Below are 22,005 nucleotides of genomic sequence, written 5' to 3'. Positions count from 1 at the left end.
CGAACTAGCTACGAGAATACTCGAACGGGTTCCCGAGTTATTTTGTTTTCTCCATGGATCCTGGTTCGAATCCCCAAGCTGGGACTGAAAACCCGTTTTGAGAATGCACTTGTCCCCTTACAATAGCAGGGCTGTTCAACTTGCGGCGCTACGGAGGGCGGTAAGATTTTTTTTTGTTCTTTGGACTGCATCACGATTAAAATAATAAAACCTGCAATCTTTCATTTTCCAAGATTTATCAGGCTTGATTTTTTTCTTTTTTATTACGAGTCTTATGTTACGAGTAACCTAGCCCATGGGGTGTGCAAGCCAGCACATTCTGTTGCCGGCCCGGATAAATAGGGAGGGTTTGATGTTAGGAATGGCATCCTGTCTCCAAAACACAGCCATAACCAAGAATGTCAGTCCCTAAACAGTCCGTAAAGGCCTCGGAACATGAAAAAGCTAGGCCGTCTACAAAATTAGGAAAAAAAAAAAAAAAAAAAAAAAATGAAATCAAAATAAACACCGGACTTGTAATCTAAGCAGAGATTTTTTCCTTCTTCCTATCCTAGTATCTCAGTGACCAGTCACATTAAAGCGGGAAACACACCGAGTGCAATATTTTGTACCAAGTTGTTGCGAAACATTTCGGTTCGCAACACAATGAAACAAAACAGCTTTTTCTGTTTTCTTGCGACACTTTGTATCCAAAGTTCAAGCAGCTTTGTTGTCAGACATTTTACAACGTTGCGCAAAAATGTTCATGACAGTAGGATTCGATCCCATTGAAATCAGCAGGAAAATCTGAGCATGAAACATTCTGAAACGTTGCGTAGCGTCGTACAACAAAATGTTGCACTCAGTGGGTTTCCAGACTAACTTATTCACTAACAAACACACAAACAGTAAATAGGGTTCTGATTGTAATGTTTGTTAATACGCCATAACATCCCATGTTTAATTTCTATTACCATAGGGAAAATGACCTAATAGTCAACTCCGAGCATTTGAAAACAACAACAAACAACATTTCTATTACTTTGAGGTCATGAAAAAAATACTTCTCTATTGCTATTTTCATTTGCGAGTCCTATGTATGTAGTAGAAGCATTGGTCGAATTTTATGTATATCAAAATAAGGGAAGTTATTTCCATTTAGGGGGAAAAAAGATAAAATACTTCAATATTAAAATTCTGTGATGAGGTTTTCATTAAATTGAATAAAACTGTTGTACTTATGTAGTAGCATTCAAACAAAATCAAAGCCTATTTCTTACTTTCTATTCATCTACATATTTGAATCCAAGTACACTTTGACAATCAAAGGCCGGGACATCAAAAAACCAGTTTTTAAACAAACCCTGAAAAATTGGGGCAGTAATATTTTTAGTTGATTGTGAGCGGCAGAACCCTAAAGAGGAAGTACTTTCACCCAACCATCACATCCTGCCACTCCTTAGATTCGAACCCTCAGCCACTGGATTACGAATCCAATCACCATTGAGGGGGGCTTAGAATATCGTACAAATGTTGTGTACAATAGTAAAACAAGTGGATGTCATTTCGCGAATTAATACATCTTAGGGAAGAGGAAAAAACATTAACAAAGAAGGGTAAAATGTTTCAAAAAATAAAACGTTGCTATGAGATCTTTAGTCAAAATGTCAAATCCAATGGTCTCCTCTCCTTCCACAGTCATCTTATAATAATATGTCTCTTGTATAACTTCTCGTTTTGTGCTCTGGCTAGTGTTGGGACTGATCTGTCTAGGGAACAACAGGTCAGGGCTGTAGTAGTGTAGAATTACATGTGGTATTACATGAGATTTCCGAGTGATCTGAATGGCTATGGCCGCCTGCAATTAAAATCAAACAAACAAGGGATAAATAGAAGTTCAGTCAGAAAGCCGCGTGGCGATAGCACACGTTCCCAATGGATCACTGAAGTTAAACAATGTTGGGCGTGCTCGGTATCCGGATGGGTAAAATTTATCGGCCCCCACTCAGAGTGGGTGAGGTTCATATGAGGAGGCGGATAGCTTGTGGCCGCACGGAGGGTGACACCGCGGTCACTAAAAATTTCAGCAGATATACAGTATACAGTGACATTAAAACCCTAAAATCCTTACCCATAACTTCCAGACATATCATAAGACAGAAGCCCAATATAACAAAGGCCAGCTTGATGAGGCCCGGTGTAGAATCTCGCTTCCTCTCCTTGTCCAGCACCTCGAAGAATGTCACATAGAGAATGGTACCAGCAGCCAGGCCTGATGTCAATCTATCAATAGGCTACAATAAGTTTACTCAATGTTGTATCATGTCCCCAAACACAGGTACTTATTGATCCACCCTCGAGACACAGGACATGATATGAGATGATCAAATCAAATATTACATACATAATATATGTATTACATATCTATGCACAATATATACATATACATAGCCACTTAGTTAAACATTACATAGGTATCTACATAATTATGTTCAAATAATAAAATTTTAGGATTTGTTTGCTCAAGAGTAAGTACAAGTGGACAACCCTTCTGATTGTTGTAAGGTCATACATAGTAGACCATAGCTGATGGGCTTCAACTTCTTCAAGTGATCTTGACTTTTTTCGCTAGAATTTAAACCAGCTCCTCAAATGTCCTTGCAAGGGTAACTGTACTTTGGAATAGCTAGTGATGTCTCAATCAGACACATGCCTAATGACCACACACGGCGCGACGTTGATTTACTAATATGTATGTCCTTGTGTTCTGGAGCAAATAATATTCCATACCTCGGCTGGGATTGAACCCGCGTCCTCCTGTTTACCAGGCGAACACCTTGACCACTTCTCAACCGAGGCAGATGTGTGGTGAAATTTCAAAGGTGTAAACCCCAAACCTTATTAGTTATGTACCAAGTACCATGCATATCTTACGGACACGGAAAATGAAGTAAGATAGACGTCTTCTTCACTTTAACAAATATAGAACCTTGTGAGCAGTGAGCACCCACCCTGTAAATTCTGGTCAATAGACCATCCTGTATATTAATATTACTATTCGTGCCCTGGCATGTTATCAATAAAATATGAAATTATGAAATGGTATACACAAAACATACCTACTATCGCGATATGTATAAACCCTATAGTTTGTTCATGCAGGGATGACAGGCCTCCCTATATTCAATGACATCGGCCGAAGAGGAAAGAGAAGTCAGGGACCCTCTATTCCTAGAATAATTGAATTAATTATGCAGATATCAGATATAGTTTGTATGATTCATAGCTAGATGACCTAGGCTAGGTGTAAGATATTGAAATGGATTATGAATGAAGATGTGTGGACAAATGAGATATCAAAGTTTATGAATATTCTATTAATGCTATCTGAAGGTCCCAGTGAATAAATATTTAATTCAACTTTATTCTTATTATTAAATAAATATATCTGTCAGGTACAATCTCGATAGTCATTTTTTCGGTCCTGGTCGAAACTGTATGTAACTATGTACTTATAACAAAAATGGCTCAGCTCAGTAACTCAGCTCAGTAAATTTTCCCACCTTAATGACAACTTAGGATGGACGGACTATAGAAGAACTTTGTACGCCCATGTCTCCAAAGGTAAAAGTATGAATGAATGAGTACGATAATATTATGTACTCATGTCATGTTTATTGTTCAGGAAGGATAATGTACATGTGTATTAGATTACATTTGTTTTGTTGCAATTATGGTTTCATTGATTGATTCAGGAGCTCAATGGGAACAACTAGCGAGAAATCAATCCAAGTGAAAATAAATTTAAATTTTTTTTTTTTTTTTTTTTTTTTTTTTTTAAGTGTTGTGCAGATTTTATTTTTTTAATCATTCTGTTTTTATTTGCACAACACAATTATTCATACACCCTGTATGATGGTTGTAAGTTCATCGGGTGGTTGACCCTGTAGGTATCGTGTGTCACAAGTATATTGGGTAGTACCAATGATAGTGTAACAGTAACAGATAAACTCCGTTCGTTCGTTTGGCGGGGTGGAATGTTTTCAGGGTCTGATTCCCCCCCCTTTTTTTCCAGGGGATTTTCTTTTGGTTTGTGAAAACTTCCCTCCAACTGTGAATTGTAAAGTAGTGGGTCCCGTCAAGTCCCATGAGTTAATGGAATGAAACCCCTCCCTAATGGGGAGGTGAGTCGGTTCGTACCCTGTACATTACCTATATGTACTACATAGTTGGAGAGATGATTTAGAAGTTATGTTAGCTTTCTCCTATCTTGTCTTGTTTCTCTCGCTTTCATGACGATAAGACTTCAGCAGTTACAGTTCCTTCTATGAAACATTTTTAAAAGTTAGGGTAAAAGAACACTCAAATAAGCATCATTCAATAGGATAAGGAAAGTCGTGTGATGTTCACACCAGATTTTTTAAAATGTAACACCTGGTAAACAGGAGTGGAGGGCATGGGTTCAATCCCCGCCGAGGTATGGAATTTTATCATAAATTATTTTTAGACTTTGACCGCATAATAATAGAGGTGGTAGAGAAGGCCTCCAGCGCAGTGTTAATCTCACCTAATAAATAAATTTAATTATATTTCACGAAACAAAGATAAAGACCGGGTGAGATCAAAACCTTGCATTACAAGTTCAACTTCAAAGCTTTTTTAGTATGTTTAGCCAGCCTAGTGAAGTTGGAGGGTAGCGCGCCTGCCTTGTAAGCGATAGGCCGCTGTTTCGATTCCCGCCCGAGACGAACTTTATCTTAAACAGATAAGTTTCGTTCTCGGAACAGCTGGCTTTTTCCTATCCTTTCCTTCTTCTCTCTTCGATTTCTGGACGACAAGTCCCCCGTTATTACAATTCCCTCCGTCAAACGGCCTACAAAGTCAGTTTTTCTTTTTTACAACTAGAAACCTAGGATTCCCAATCAACAATTCCCTCCGTCAAACGGCCTACAAAGTCAGTTTTTCTTTTTTACAACTAGAAACCTAGGATTCCCAATCAAGTCGTTAGGTTTAGGATTTATTACCCGCGGTTTCAGATTAAATCTGAAACCCGATTTTACGTGGAAGTGGGTAATTAATTTTGGTTTTATTATCGTCACCATCAAGTGATAGAGTGACATATTATACTGGTTAGGCAGGGTGTCACCTGTCAACAATAGTATAGATATACTGATACAATATACATTGTACAATATTGTGCATTATTTTCATATTTATCTGCGTCAATCTCTGAAATGAAATATTATCAACCTCTTGAAACAAAATAGAGCATCCAGCAGGTAGAGGGAAGCGGAGATTTCAAATTTTCAAACCGCATAGAACTGAGTACTGAGTGCATACTTAGGACCAAGTTCAATAATACACACAAGGGATTCTGGTCCACATTTCATCGCTCTAGGACAAACCGTTCTTGAGATATTTTGTATACCACCTTTTCCCATTTAAACCTGTGGTACACACATACATATACATACGTACAGACCATGGGCTAAAAATCACTTTTTTGACATCAGGGGATCCCAAAAAGGATATTTCCAACCATTTCCCGATTTTGAAAATTTGGACCGATTGCAATACTTTCATTACTAGTATAGCTCCGCTATACTGTAGTAATAGAAAGTAAAACAGAGTAAAGCGAAGAGCATCTTAGAGCTTGTGTAAAAATTTCCCGATTTTGAAAATTTGGACCGATTGCAATACTTTCATTACTAGTATAGCTCCGCTATACTGTAGTAATGGAAAGTAAAAATCCACAAACATACAAACGGCAAGAAATAATGCTAATACATACCTACATCAACCTAACCAAAATAACTGTATGATTTGTACAGACTGAATACCTACTTAGGCTTAAATACCACTACGGAGCTGAGAGCTTAGAACTCTATGCTCTTTGCTAAAATCTGTTTTTAGTTAACCCGAATCCCATTTTCCGTTCAAACCACGCTCCTCCCACTATATTTCACTGGAGCATGACCTGTACATACTTGGACACAGGGTAGTACCAGGGTCTCTCCGTCTGATCTTGACATTCAGACCCAATACCAATAATAGTCCTACCTACCTACATACATATCAATAGTCGACAGCAACCTGATTTCATTTTATTTATGCCAAAACATTACAACATAATATTTACCCTAATCATACTGGGTGAAACTATTTAGGGGTCGGAATCACACAATGGAAAAACCACGGTTGATGCTAGGGGCTGGGATCAACTGGGACCCATTTGCACCATGAATTAACTGCGCCACAGGAGAAATTTTTACACGAACTTTCTTTCGACCTTTTTCCTCTGATTGGTTGAGAGGCCATTTTAATATAATTTTTAGAATCAACAGATCACACCTAGAATGAGCATGATTTTTCCCCTAAAACTTCAATTTCCTTGGATAAAAATTCTGGTTTGTCAATTCCCACGGGGTCTCTGAGGTTAAGCAACGTCGTACTTGGTTGCTGAAATTTTCTGCGCACTTTCCGATCTGCTGTCTATTGCGCTTTGCATTGAAGCCTCGTGAGGACTATTAAGGAGATGTTTCAGATTCCGACCAAAAAAGGAGAAATGGTTTACCGATATGACCTTGGTATTGGTGAATTGAAAGTGTTGCCCCTCACACAAACCAATAGAAGAGGTAATGAAATGATTGTCATTAAACATTGCTTCCAGCTCTGTGTCTGTCTCGTGATGACAAAATATCTCGCGCATTCAGATTCCATTGAAGTTCAGAATTATTTACAAGTGAATGGAACTTTACACTCACAGCATCGGTGGTGTAGTGGTCTGGTGATCAGGAGAGCGTGGGCTCAATCCCAGTCAAGGTATGGAATTTTATCCTCAACATTGTTTAAGAATTTGACCACAAAAGAGGTAGTAGCCTAAGCCTACTGATGGAGCAAAGGGACTCTTTAGTCCCAATCAAGTACATAACATAAATATGCACTATTATAGGTACAAGCTGGAGTGCGAATTTATAATAAGAAATCAAATAGTTTAAACTTGATGTTACAAATGGTGTTTCTTTGACTCTATTTTATTAAGTCGTGGTAGAATGAATTTGTGATTCTAATATAACTGTAATGCTGTACTGAGATGATGTAATTCATACTCCTTATAGGTTCAAGTTCATATCTACATTCCTTATCTTCAAGTATAACTGACTTACTCACAGGTACCATACATAGTTCAGTTCTTGTTTGGACTTAGACTCAGGTTTAAGGGACTATTTTTGTGATTATATTCAAGATGAAATATCGCATTTGTGGTCAAGTTTCGAGTTTACTTTTGCACCACTCTGTATATCTCACTTGGCAAGATGGAATATGGACTTGGTTCAACAGGTTTTGAGTCACCCTATATCTCACGAGTCAACTATATCATATCCAGGGTTAAAGAAGATGCTACATATGACACATGATGATCAAACTTGACATTCAAATACACAGAATTCCTACCAAACCAGTAGAGTAACCTAGAATTCAACATAGACCAGTATTTAGTCTGAGGACACAACGCCAAGCATTGACAATGAAATAAAACTCGAGACACAGGACATGATATGAGATGATCAAATCAAATATTACATACATAATATATGTATTACATATCTATGCACAATATATACATATGACAATAATATTAAACCACTGCAGATAAGCCTCTGGTTTTAGTTTTAGGTTACAGATGATTGCGCGATGTAACTCTACTCGATTAATTTATCTGAGAGGGACTGAGTAAGTGAGTGAGTGACTCATTAATCGCATTATTAGTTATTGTTCAAAGTTCAAAGGCTATAGTATTTAAATCGAATCAGGAAAAATCTGGGAAAAGTAACTCCGATCAATTTAACACGCTTAATATTTGTTCAGAGACAGAAAGGCACTTGGACACATGAACCTTGTAGAGCTAAATCTTCACCAGGAGTTCCCACCCAATTTTTTCTCGGTCACAAAAACTAATGAGATCCCCGAAAAAACCCTACGCGCGCAGAATAAATTCAACGCCAAATCTCTCTTACCTTCCATGACGGAATGAAAGCTGAGTGCGAGGACGACAAGGAAGGATCTGAGAGAGTGTATGTGTTCACTGGATGTGTGCTCACAGGTGGCGCTGGTGCCTAGTGGTGGGAGGGTGTGGATGTGAGGATGGTGCGAGTGATTGTTGTGGTCCCCGCCAGTACCCGGTTTACTATTCGAGTCGAGTGGAGTTACCTCGGCCCGGGACTTGGTGGTCCACGGCACCTCCACGTGATTGCTCTTGGACCCTGCGGGGGGAGGAAGAAGAATACATTGGATGAAAATCACACGAGTGCAAACAGATTTCGTCAAATATATACCTAAAAAGGAAAGTAAAAACAAAACTTTTTGGGGATAAGTAAATACCTAAATGTAAAAAAATTGATGCAAATAGCTTGAGAAAGATTTGGTAATTTTAAACGACTACCAAGATATAGACTTATAGACATACTATTAGGACACAATTTCATTGTTCGGCCAAGATTTTATCTGCAGCCTCCAATGAGATGGGTTTTCTGCCTATCGCTTATTTTCTAACACAAAAAAACACTGATATCCCCCGAAAAAAACCTTCCCTGTGTCACAGTTCCAAGCCAAGTATAAAGCCCCTCACCAGACTTGGCGCCCCGCCTGGTTTGCAGGCAGTGTCGTACAGACTCCTCGACTATGTACACAATGAAGAATCCAATGCACACCAGCAACTCCGTGAATGGGAAGTGATGTGAGGAGTGCGCGGAGTGAGTCTCTATAGAATGACGAACCTCGGGGATCATATGAATGAAACAGGTAGCCAGGAGCACGCCACCACCCAAACTCAGACATAGTGATACAGTGATGTCCACCTGGTTAAAGAGAGAAACAGAATAAAATGAAACAGGTAGCCAGTAGCACGCCACCACCCAGACTCAGACATAGTGATACAGTGATGTCCACCTGGTGAAACAGAGAAACAGAATAAAATGAAACAGGTAGCCAGCCAGTAGCACGCCACAAAAAAATAGTGAATAAAAATCAAATCTAAAGGTATGTACTTATGGTTCAAAGACGTCTGCCGCGCCGGCTTGGTAAACAATAGAGATGAATTGAGGAATTTTAAGGTCTATCACCCAACAGATAAGATACCAATGGGAGTGACTATCTTACAAACAAATTTCATTAGAATCATTAGCAAATCCTGTCTAAAATCCCAATGGATCTGAACATGTCTGATCAGAATAGAGGAGTACCTACATATTGCAATATCAATATACAGATTTCATGTGTTCATGGTCAGATTCTCACAATCATCACCAATATCACCATAGCATAGTAAGTATAGAGTTTAATTGATTTGTTTGACGCTCGCTATTACTACAGCTACTATTATATGATGTGGTCTCATATACATTGTGTTACGAGGAGAATATTAAGCATTTGCCTGTGAGACCAGACCCACGTAATCAATATTGTGTAGCAGAGGAGTCGAATGAATGAAAATAACCACGGTCGGGCTTCGAACCAGGACCTTCTGTGTGGTGGAAGACCACAAGACCCGGTGTTCTGAACATGAATTGGGTCAACATCCATTAATAAACAGAAGAACATTCTGTGACATATGTATGAAGATAAGTCTTGATATTTGGACTAGTTAATAATTTAGGAGACTTAGAGACCATCTGAATCCTACGTAGCCCAAACCAGTGTCCTGTGGCGTCCTATCAATATCTGAACATGAATTGGGTCAACATCCATTAATAAACAGAAGAACATTCTGTGACATATGTATGAAGATAAGTCTTGATATTTGGACTAATTAATAATTTAGGAGACTTAGAGACCATCTGAATCCTACGTAGCCCAAACCAGTGTCCTGTGGCGTCCTATCAATTAGAATTAGGCTAACTTAGCAACTCTAATTTCAATCTTTGTACAGGGTAGATCAATCCAGTTCCAAACACCCCTTTTTGTTCATGGCATTGCTCTATGAACCTTGTGAACGTAAGTTTTTGGAAGATCGGTCAATCCATCCAGAAAAAGGACCGCACCACTCCCTCGCTTTAAGAACATCAAAGAATTTCCATTTGACTGAATTTTATAAAAATCGGATGAATCGTATGAGAATGAGTTAAGTTAAAATGGACGCGGCACACAAGGGATCAGGAAGAGACCGCCTTAACATGAGAATGATAGTGTAACAGTAACAGATAAACTCCGTTCGTTCGTTTGGCGGGGTGGAATGTTTTCAGGGTCTGATTCCCCCCCCTTTTTTTTCCAGGGGATTTTCTTTTGGTTTGTGAAAACTTCCCTCCAACTGTGAATTGTAAAGTAGTGGGTCCCGTCCCATGAGTTAATGGAATGAAACCCCTCCCTAATGGGGAGGTGAGGCGATTCGTACCCTGTACATTACCTATATGTACTACATAGTTGGAGAGATGATTTAGAAGTTATGTTCCATAAAGTGTTGAGTGTTATCATTTGGAGTTAGATAACCCGTCGCTACTAATCAGCGTTATCCTGTGTGTTTCTACTTCTACATACTGGTAGGTATTTCCACATACCTAGCTACTCATCACTCACACACTAGTCCTAATAACCACCACCACTACCCACGTGACTATTCCCATCTTTATGTTTAAATCCTAGCAGCTCAAATCTTTTGCAAGTCCTCTCTAAAGCTAAACTAAAAACAGAGTAAAGCGGAGAGCATCTTAGAGCTTGTGTGGAGGGAAGCGATGAATTCAAACATCACGGAGCTGAGAGCTTAGAACTCTATGCTCTTTGCTAAAATCTGTTTTTAGTTAACCCGAATCCCATTTTCCGTTCAAACCACGCTCCTTCCACTGTATTTCACTGGAGCATGACCTGTACATACTTGGACACTACTGGGAATTGAACTCCGGACCTCCTACTTGCCAGGCCAATGTGATTACTACGCGGCTACGGAGCGGAGGTTTCTGCGTTAGAATCTGATCCAACACATTATCTGACGCTCTGTAATGTGATCCTATTCCTATCCCATCCTAGAGGTAATAAATATACTTAATGGCAGTATTGGATATTAAATTTAGCAATTGATCAGGCAGATTCGTAATAGAAAATTAGAAATATGAAACCCAATCATCATATCGCCTTAAAAAAATAGCTATGAACTGTGGGGATTGATTATTAAATTATTGTATCGATTCTCGAATCATAGTAATGGGGGTTTTTCTTTACTCTTGTAGTTAGAATTAGGTACTTAGGTACTTAATAATTTAAAATTTCATCTTCTTAATTTACGATCCTCGTAAAATAAGTGATAACTAGGTAAAAATAATGTTAGTTGGTAAACATTATGGGTAGTTATGTCTAATTTCATCTTCTTCATTATCATTAACAACTGCTAAAAATTAGGAGTGGCAATGTAATGATGGATAAAACAATAAAAACTCAACAACCATAGCGAATCTGCGAAGATAGAATAGTCAAATTACCTTGCTAATAAGTAAGGAGCCATTTTTATTTATTTCAATGGGGCACATCCTAGACAAACCAATTTTATTGAGGGAAAAATTGGTTTTGTTGCAGAAAGCCATGTTCAGAAGCTCTAATTTCGTTAATCTAGATCTACAGTTAGGTAGGTAGGTATTCAGAAGACATTTTTCATTTAGTGAGAGTAGTTAGCTTAGGCGATTTATTTCTATCCAGTTATGAATATGAATTGCTTCAGGAAGTGTCAATATAGAAACCTACATATATCCATCAATCACTTCTCATCTCAGCCAACCTAGTTAGCTTGGAGGGTAACGCATCTGCCTTGTAAGCGCTAGGTCACGGGTTCAATTCTCGCCCAGGGCGATCTCTATCCTAAGCCCAATCAATTTCCATAATTCTATAATCTTTTTACACTGGTCATGCCGCCACTGGTCGCTAAGCCGCTACTCCATTGTCCTCACGGGGCTGAGTGCACCCCGAACGCCAAGCACAGATCCGGAAATTTTTGACCCCGCCGGGAATTGAACCCAGGACCTCCGGCGTGCAAGCCTCTATTATTCATAATTTACTAACTTCTACTTTGCACATAATTAACGTCTATAATAGTCTACATGTCGACAGGGAAGTAACGTTAAACACTGTTTTCCGCCGGCTTTTCTTCTTTTTTTAGCAGAAATACCTACCTACGATACCTATCTATCATTTCAACACGATAGTAGCAGTAATAGTTCCCGACGCTATGCTAAATCACATAGTAAAATGTGCTTCATTGAATATCTGATCAGAATAGAGGAGTACCTACATATTGCAATATCAATATACAGATTTCATGTGTTCATGGTCAGATTCTCACAATCATCACCAATATCACCATAGCATAGTAAGTATAGAGTTTAATTGATTTGTTTGACGCTCGCTATTACTACAGCTACTATTATATGATGTGGTCTCATATACATTGTGTTACGAGGAGAATATTAAGCATTTGCCTGTGAGACCAGACCCACGTAATCAATATTGTGTAGCAGAGGAGTCGAATGAATGAAAATAACCACGGTCGGGCTTCGAACCAGGACCTTCTGTGTGGTGGAAGACCACAAGACCCGGTGTTTAAATACTTAGTATGAATGAAGATCAGGCATAGGTATTTACTTACTTATCATTAGATTAGTTAGGTAGTGGTTTACTTTTTTTAGAGGTTTGATAGAGGGAACTGTACTTAATAACTGCTATGGTTTTATCGTCCCGAAACTACAAACAGTCAGGGAGCTATACCGAGCCTCAAACCGGAACTACCAAATCAGGCAGGAGCTACAAACAGTCAGGGAGCTCTACCGGGCCTCAAACCGGAACTACCAAATCAGGCAAGAACTACAAACAGTCAGGGAGCTATACCGAGCCTCAAACCGGAACTACCAAATCAGGCAGGAGCTACAAACAGTCAGGGAGCTATACCGAGCCTCAAACCGGAACTACCAAATCAGGCAGGAGCTACAAACAGTCAGGGAGCTATACCGAGCCTCAAACCGGAACTACCAAATCAGGCAGGAGCTACAAACAGTCAGGGAGCTATACCGAGCCTCAAACCGGAACTACCAAATCAGGCAGGAGCTACAAACAGTCAGGGAGCTCTACCGGGCCTCAAACCGGAACTACCAAATCAGGCAAGAGCTACAAACAGTCAGGGAGCTATACCGAGCCTCAAACCGGAACTACCAAATCAGGCAAGAGCTACAAACAGTCAGGGAGCTATACCGAGCCTCAGACCGGAACTACCAAATCAGGCAGGAGCTACAAACAGTCAGGGAGCTATACCGAGCCTCAGCCGTTTGATAGTCACTTGCTCGCTCAGTAAAAGGAAATTTCGCTGATTAAGAGATGCTGGGTAGGCAGATAATTGTGTCAATGAAGAAATACAGATAAACATAGAGAGAGAATGTTAATGTTCTGAATAGGAGGAAATGGAATGATTAGTGTGAGGCTAGAAATACACACACGAGGATTAAGGATTAACAAGACACATTAAGGATAATTGAAACTGCTCAGCTATCTAAATACCTCCGTAGAGAGGTGGTTAGCGCGGGGGACTTTGGGTCTAAAGGTTGGTGGTTCGAGTCCAAGTCAAGACATAACTTGCTATAGTGCACTAATCAAAGAACGACATTGGTGACAGGCAATTACAATTAGTACTTAGTACATATTAGGACATTTTATTTCTGTTATTTTTTCACAATACAAGAACAATGGTTGTGTTGTTTATTTGATGTGATCCCGTGACACTGATAATAGTCATTCTCAAAGAACGACATTGGTGACAGGCAATTACAATTAGTACTTAGTACATATTAGGACATTTTATTTCTGTTATTTTTTCACAATACAAACACAATGGTTGTGTTGTTTATTTGATGTGATCCCGTGACACTGATAATAGTCATTCAATAATAATAATAATAATGATGATAATACCAACACTCAGTCGAAATTAAACACTATAGGTAATAATTATTGAATTTTGACACCATTACCTATTTACTTAACACATAGGTACAAAAGTAAAGGAAAATGTCTCATTATCTGTTGAATCCCATGGGGCTTAGTGGCCCCTTGAAGGTACTCTCTCTAAATGAGGTCTACAGTTGTCTAAGCCACTGAGTAGGTAGGTACTTACTTAAGTATACCTGCTCTGTACTTTAGTGTTGTCTTTCATATGGTTTTTAACTTTTTCTTTCTTTCTTCTTCTCCTAAGCAACCACCTGTAACTATCTACTTAGGTAGGTATGTACCTACTATCAGAGCATCCTCTTGTAGGTACTCAAGTATTCATAACAAGACATGTAAGTGTACCCTCACCTTACTGCCTTACTCTAAGCAAAATTCCACACTTGAGAAGAATTTTGAATTGTCAAGGGTAAGTAGTTAGGTCAACAAAAACTGGTTCTGTAGTTATGATACCATGGTAACCTAGTGCAGTGGACAATGATATGCTGATATGTGTGTCATGTAGATATATCTGTTACTAATAGTGTGGTCTCCACTCAATGCTCAGAAAAAAAATTTCATTTGATTTTTCACTTGATTGGGGCATACCTAGGGGGGGGGGGGCTTATTGCACATCTAGACCATAAAAGGAATATTCCTACCAAATTTTAGCTTTCTAGGTGTTGTGGTTCTCGAGATAGAGCGATCAGTGTGTGAACTGTGAATGGATCTTGTTCTTATAATATTACTAGCTGAATTCCGTCGCTTCGCTCCGGAATCCCGCTAGTTCATCCCGAGGCATGGCCAAGCTTGTGGAAAAGGCATGGCCGAACTTGTATTTTTATCAAACTAAAAACATAAACGAAACTCAAATATTAGGCGAGTGAGGAAAAGTTTTCTCTCCCGCAGTCTCTGCAGCTGCACTCTGTGTATTTATGGTGATTTTAGCGATCAAAAATTGATCATATCTCAGGATCGGTTTAGATTTTCGCAAAATCCTTTCTTATTGCACATCTAGACCATAAAAGGAATATTCCTACCAAATTTCAGCTTTCTAGGTGTTGTGGTTCTAGAGATAGAGCGATCAGTGTGTGAAATGTGAATGGATCTCGTTCTTATAATATAAGAAGATAAGTACTTACCTACCTATAGACTATAGATGACAAACTTGAAATTGGTTTGATATGACCACCCTATAAGTAATCTTACACACCATAGTATAGAACTATCATTATCATATCACTTCTGTTATCAGGTCAAGTTCATTGTGACATTTACATACTTACATTATATTTACTGAGTACCTAATTGGAGTAAAAAAGTATTGTAGATTGTAGGTATCTATTTATTTAATTTTTTCCCTTCATTTTTCTCCAATAACTCTTAACACAAGTTGATCTGATTTTTTGATGAAATTTAAGACACATCAGGCACAAAAGTACTTAAGGGGATTTTGCTGATTAGGTTCAGGATGATTTTGGGCTTCATTCAGTAGTAGGTACATAATTATGTTCACTGATCTATTGATGTGATGGGTATTGTTACCTATCATCTGGCTTTCAATAAAGAATCTGTGTTATAACATGCCCAACCCATTGTATGTCCCTCAAAATATGGATGAGAAGAGAACAATACTTCCTTCCTATTGCAATGCTGGGTCAATACAAGAAAGTACCTTACTTACCTACCAGTTGAAATAAGTATCTGTACACTGAATGAAAGTGCAAAAAAACATTGAGTACTGTGGGAATTGAACCTGGGATTTTCTCCATGGCATACAAATGCATTTTATCACTGGACCAACCATTCCTTTTTTCATTCTTGTATCAGCCAAGTTGTTAAGTAAGAAAGTATTTAATGAATAGGTATAAGCAATAATTTACATATCATATGAGGTTACTTACAAGCTCTATAAACTCTAAACCATGCAACTATCTCTGTGGCCAACTTAGTGGTCAGTAAATAGCTATGTATCCTAACTTGGCAAACCAAGCTACTTAGCTTGTATGGGTTCAATCCTGGTTGAGAAGGTACCTATGTCAATCTAATCATGAATCACCTAATTAAAGTGCATTACCAAGAGCCTTATAATTTTATAGGTACCTACCACTACCCAAATATTTGACAAAATTACTACATAAGTATCAATTTCATAACTGAATGAATAGGAATTTGACGTGATCAGACCAACAATCACTTTCAAAAAAAAATTGAAATATTTGTCACTCCTTCTTGAAAAACTAAAATTGGAGGGAAGGATAAGTAGTGTATTTACTCACTGTTGGTTCAGGTTCTCTACACTGGTACAATACTTACTCTCTGTCGGTTTGGGTTATCTACACTGGTCCATCTCTTCAGCTGTTTGGTGAAACACAGGGGCACAAGACCCGAAAATAAACGCAGCAATGCTAGTAGAATAACAACGAGGGTCTTGGCGGTAAGCAACTCCATGTTCAACCACACACCCAATGCTCATTATTTCCTTGCACAGAGTTAGAGGAATTGGTATTGTTCTATTCTAATTTTCAACCAAACTTATTGAACATGGTTACTCTCTGTCGGTTTGGGTTATCTACACTGGTCCATCTCTTCAGCTGTTTGGTGAAACACAGGGGCACAAGACCCGAAAATAAACGTAGCAATGCTAGTAGAATAACAACATCACTTTGTCGATTCGCGATCTTTGCAAATTTTCGCAAATTCGCGAAAAATGGTCTTAATCCTAAATCTGATGTTAGCACATGATTTATGAAGGAAAAACATTGTGAAATGATATGTCACACAGGTACATTTCAGTTAGTTTTGATCGAATCGCAAAAAAATAATGAATAGTCGATTGTACATGAGAAAAGAGTCTGGTATCAAATTTCATTGTCATCAGTTGTTTAAATTAAATTTAAACATGAAACCATTATCAAAATGTTCATTTTACTCTGGAACAAGAATGGAAAACTTGCGTTGAAATTTTGGAACACAATACACAAAGTTGATTTTTCCACCCAATGCTCATTATTTCCTTGCACAGAGTTAGAGGAATTGGTATTGTTCTATTCTAATTTTCAACCAAACTTATTGAACATGGAAATACAAATGCACAATACTTATGCCTATAATACACAATAATACTGAACTGTATTTACAGGATGAGTTGGGTTTGACATTTAGTAAAAAAAAAAGTGTGTTAAAAGAGTCTGGTATCAAATTTCATTGTCATCAGTTGTTTAAATTAAATTTAAACATGAAACCATTATCAAAATGTTCATTTTACTCTTGGAACAAGAATGGAAAACTTGCGTTGAAATTTTGGAACACAATACACAAAGTTGATTTTTTGGTGGATATTTTTCTTTTATAAATGAACACTATTAGATATCAAATTACACTTATCTAGTAGGCAGGTAATTTAACTTTTAGGGAAACAATAAATAGACGGAGTCCCGTAGAATAATAATATGCAATAAAAAATTGGGGTTCTCATTTGAAATTCCAAAGTTGGTACCAAGTTTGCGGTTTTCGCGAACTTGTTCACGAATTTCAATATTGCCAAAAAGTTCTTTGCAAAAATCAAAGAGATACGGATTTTTTTATTTTTCGAAAACTCCAACAGATTCGGAGCAATTTGAGTGGGTCATACATTGGTGGACACCCTGTATATGACACTTATGAACCGGAATAGCAGATGGCTACAGAGGAATTATTATTATACCTACCTAGGTATGTACCCTCCATTCTAAAAAAGAGTCTGGTATCAAATTTCATTGTCATCAGTTGTTTAAATTAAATTTAAACATGAAACCATTATCAAAATGTTCATTTTACTCTTGGAACAAGAATGGAAAACTTGCGTTGAAATTTTGGAACACAATACACAAAGTTGATTTTTTGGTGGATATTTTTCTTTTATAAATGAACACTATTAGATATCAAATTACACTTATCTAGTAGGCAGGTAATTTAACTTTTAGGGAAACAATAAATAGACGGAGTCCCTTTTCAATTAGGTACCTTTACAAATTGTTAAAGACCTAGCCAACTGACCTAAGCAACAGTAAGACCTACAGCACACTTTACACTTCAAACTTAACATGTAAACGGTTTAATTTTTTAATTAAAAGTGCACCATAAAAGTAAATGAGACTCTACATCAGCAATCAGCATCTCTTGCCGCTAGTCCGCAAAATCGCAAATTAATCAAATAAATCAAATTAGGTACCTAAGCTGAGAGCTGAGATGAGATAAAAAATTCAACTCTCGCCTCTGCCTCTCGCGATTACAGATCACACTTTTTCATACCTCACCACTCGACTCCCTCCTCTTCCCAGTGTTGCCAGATCACCTACGTTATTTCCCCACAGCGCGAAAAATCCCCTTATAATTTTGTCCCTTCTCGGACTCTGATTTAATATTTTGTTGTTTCTTTATTTATTTGTAAAAACAGAGATTTTTTGCTAAAACCATGCTTTATTTAATTATTTTTACTTTATATTTTTGCAAGTGGTTACCCATGATACGCCATATGGCGTATCTATGCATAGCTCATTTTAAAATGTACTTCCCTCCCTTGGGTAGACAAAGTCGTTAATTTATTGTTTTTCCTCCAGTGAACACCCAAGTGCCATGGACTGCTAAAACCGCTTTCAACCAGGTTATTTTCAGAGTTCAAGATGGAGAAACCAGGGTGCCGGCGTGTAACCGAGGAGCATATATCACAGATAGTCAGAGAGCTATACCGGGCCTCAAACCGGAACTACCAAATCAGGCAAGAACTACAAACAGTCAGGGAGCTATACCGAGCCTCAAACCGGAACTACCAAATCAGGCAAGAACTACAAACAGTCAGGGAGCTATACCGAGCCTCAAACCGGAACTACCAAATCAGGCAAGAACTACAAACAGTCAGGGAGCTATACCGAGCCTCAAACCGGAACTACCAAATCAGGCAAGAACTACAAACAGTCAGGGAGCTATACCGAGCCTCAAACCGGAACTACCAAATCAGGCAAGAACTACAAACAGTCAGGGAGCTATACCGAGCCTCAAACCGGAACTACCAAATCAGGCAAGAACTACAAACAGTCAGGGAGCTATACCGAGCCTCAAACCGGAACTACCAAATCAGGCAAGAACTACAAACAGTCAGGGAGCTATACCGAGCCTCAAACCGGAACTACCAAATCAGGCAAGAACTACAAACAGTCAGGGAGCTATACCGAGCCTCAAACCGGAACTACCAAATCAGGCAAGAACTACAAACAGTCAGGGAGCTATACCGAGCCTCAAACCGGAACTACCAAATCAGGCAAGAACTACAAACAGTCAGGGAGCTATACCGAGCCTCAAACCGGAACTACCAAATCAGGCAAGAACTACAAACAGTCAGGGAGCTATACCGAGCCTCAAACCGGAACTACCAAATCAGGCAAGAACTACAAACAGTCAGGGAGCTATACCGAGCCTCAAACCGGAACTACCAAATCAGGCAAGAACTACAAACAGTCAGGGAGCTATACCGAGCCTCAAACCGGATGGTTTAAAATTTAATTTTAAAAAAAAAAAAAAAAAAAAAAAAAAAAATAGCTATGAACTGTGGGGATTGATTATTAAATTATTGTATCGATTCTCGAATCATAGTACTTAATGGGGGTTTTTCTTTACTCTTGTAGTTAGAATTAGGTAGGTACTTAATAATTAAAAATTTCATCTTCTTAATTTGCGATCCTCGTAAAATAAGTGATAACTAGGTAAAAATAATGTTAGTTGGTAAACATTATGGGTAATTATTTCTAATTTCATCTTCTTCATTAACAACTGCTAAAAATTACAGGCAAGAGCTACAAACAGTCAGGGAGCTATACCGAGCCTCAAACCGGAACTACCAAATCAGGCAAGAGCTACAAACAGTCAGGGAGCCACACCAAGCCTCAAACGGAACTACCAAATCAGGCAGGAGCTACAAACAGTCGAAACTCCTCCCCCTACACCTCTGTCGCGTCTGTCCACACGTAGTCCGATGGGACCTACCCCCCCGACGGCCTCCTCGTCGTTGACCACTGTTACCCCGGCGTCGTCACACGCTACGTCACCAGCGCCGTCGCCGCCACATCAGTCCGATGTGACGACACCATTCTATAACCAGCTCGCGGTACATTTCGAGCTGGTCCTAGATGTCGAACTTACTCCCCGAGGACCGTGTCACGTTCGAGGACCCCGACGCGGTACCATACATTAATGATAACATCGAGCTGGTCCTAGATGTCGAACTTACTCCCCGAGGACCGTGTCACGTTCGAGGACCCCGACGCGGTACCATACATTAATGATAACATGACCGATACCGAACCAGAGCAAGACACCTCTACTCCTGTCCCCCGGGTCGGGAGAGTGGGAACACGATGATCCGCGAGAGAGATGATCTCCGATACAAACTCTGAGATGGATTGGAGATTGGAGCAGAGTCCGACCTGTGACACCCTCTCACTTCCACTTCGGGACAGCCCAGACCGCACGAGGCGGCGCACTACCGACACAGTGACGCAGGTTATCAGTTGGGTGGCGTCAAATTTGGATTTCATCCCGCCTATGTATTCCCGGAACCGACCTCGGCGCCTACCACGAGGGTGGCCTAATAAGTACAAGCGACGTCCCAGAGAATATTAACTCATACTTGACTTTTCGCTCTTTCTGACACTAAGCTACGTCTCTGACTGCTCTCGACTTGGTCCGTGAGGATCGGAGGTGTTTCCCCCTTATTTTGATTTCTTCTGCTATTTTTTTATATTATTTTTTCATCTCATCCTCACCTGTTCCTTGTTTTATCATTTACCGAAGTCTTCGGACGAGGGAACTCGGGATTCCCGGAGCTCCACTGGGCGCCTGGGGGCTTTCCGTGGGGTCTGGACTTCTCCTGTTCGGGGCCGGGTCGATACTAACCAATTCCACACCTGTTAGGTAGGTACTTCTTGCAAATTGCCATACCCTTATATTTTGTTCAACATAAGACATTCTAATCACGAGCAGTGTGCTCAAGTTAATTTAGCCAAACTATTTTCCTGGACTCTATTGGTCCAACCCTACATTTAAGAGTGACAACTAAGTTAATTTTCTTAGACCTTACAGCGGCGTACAACACAGTTAACTGTGTCGTACGCCGTCGTAAGGTCTACGAAAGCTACTCCCGTTATCTCTTTCCTTTCAAAACCATCTTCTATGTGTTGGGTTAGGTTCAACATTTGGCTGCAGCATGATTTTCCAGGTCGGAATTTTCCCAGATATTACAATGGTGTACGACACCGTGAACCATTAACGCCTGATCTGTCAATACATCAAGAAACATGGAACTACCCTGGTCATGTTCTATGCTCCGTGGTAAGTATAAGTAGCTATAGTCTATAACTCTATAGTCTAACAGTATCTCCATCGTACCTACCTGTCAATACATCAAGAAACATGAAACTACCCTGGTCATGTTCTATGCTCCGTGGTAAGTATAAGTAGCTATAGTCTAACAGTATCTCCATCGTACCTACCTGTCAATACATCAAGAAACATGGAACTACCCTGGTCATCAGGTCATGTTCTATGCTCCCTGGTAAGTATAAGTAGCTATAGTCTAACAGTATCTCCATCATACCTACCTGTCAATACATCAAGAAACATGGAACTACCCTGGTCATCAGGTCATGTTCTATGCTCCCTGGTAAGTATAAGTAGCTATAGTCTAACAGTATCTCCATCATACCTACCTGTCAATACATCAAGAAACATGGAACTACCCTGGTCATGTTCTATGCTCCGTGGTAAGTATAAGTAGCTATAGTCTAACAGTATCTGCATCGTACCTACCTGTCAATACATCAAGAAACATGGAACTACCCTGGTCATCAGGTCATGTTCTATGCTCCGTGATAAGTATAAGTAGCTATAGTCTAACAGTATCTCCATCATACCTACCTGTCAATACATCAAGAAACATGGAACTACCCTGGTCATCAGGTCATGTTCTATGCTCCGTGATAAGTATAAGTAGCTATAGTCTAACAGTATCTCCATCATACCTACCTGTCAATACATGCGAAT

General features: G+C 39.2%; 3 protein-coding genes across 3 annotated transcripts; 1 reads left to right on the top strand and 2 right to left on the bottom strand.

The window, feature by feature from the left end:
* Positions 1 to 673: 673 nt before the first annotated feature.
* LOC103509309 (zinc transporter ZIP1-like) lies at positions 674 to 17,351 on the bottom strand. The gene is made up of 7 exons (XM_026823686.1): positions 17,019 to 17,351; positions 16,246 to 16,477; positions 8,609 to 8,837; positions 7,898 to 8,243; positions 7,385 to 7,451; positions 2,111 to 2,273; positions 674 to 1,837 (listed from the first exon to the last, which is right to left on the bottom strand). Exons 2-7 carry the CDS (start codon positions 16,378 to 16,380, stop codon positions 1,764 to 1,766), a joined length of 1,014 nt encoding a protein of 337 aa, XP_026679487.1. The 5' UTR covers positions 16,381 to 16,477; positions 17,019 to 17,351; the 3' UTR covers positions 674 to 1,763.
* Positions 17,352 to 18,433: 1,082 nt separating this feature from the next.
* On the top strand, positions 18,434 to 19,991 carry LOC103509308 (P17/29C-like protein DDB_G0287399). The gene is made up of 3 exons (XM_026823685.1): positions 18,434 to 18,448; positions 18,646 to 19,408; positions 19,754 to 19,991. Exons 1-3 carry the CDS (start codon positions 18,434 to 18,436, stop codon positions 19,933 to 19,935), a joined length of 960 nt encoding a protein of 319 aa, XP_026679486.1. The 3' UTR covers positions 19,936 to 19,991.
* Positions 19,992 to 20,019: 28 nt separating this feature from the next.
* On the bottom strand, positions 20,020 to 21,021 carry LOC113467483. Its single transcript, XM_026823692.1, has 2 exons — positions 20,184 to 21,021; positions 20,020 to 20,095 (listed from the first exon to the last, which is right to left on the bottom strand). Exons 1-2 carry the CDS (start codon positions 20,499 to 20,501, stop codon positions 20,090 to 20,092), a joined length of 324 nt encoding a protein of 107 aa, XP_026679493.1. The 5' UTR covers positions 20,502 to 21,021; the 3' UTR covers positions 20,020 to 20,089.
* Between the last annotated feature and the right edge of the window lie 984 nt (positions 21,022 to 22,005).

Source organism: Diaphorina citri, unplaced genomic scaffold (genome assembly GCF_000475195.1).
Source record: "Diaphorina citri unplaced genomic scaffold, Diaci psyllid genome assembly version 1.1 scaffold486, whole genome shotgun sequence".
In the NCBI taxonomy this organism is placed as follows: Eukaryota; Metazoa; Arthropoda; class Insecta; order Hemiptera; family Psyllidae; genus Diaphorina; species Diaphorina citri.
Note: the sequence above shows the minus strand (reverse complement) of the source record. Positions and strands in the feature narration are given on the sequence as shown.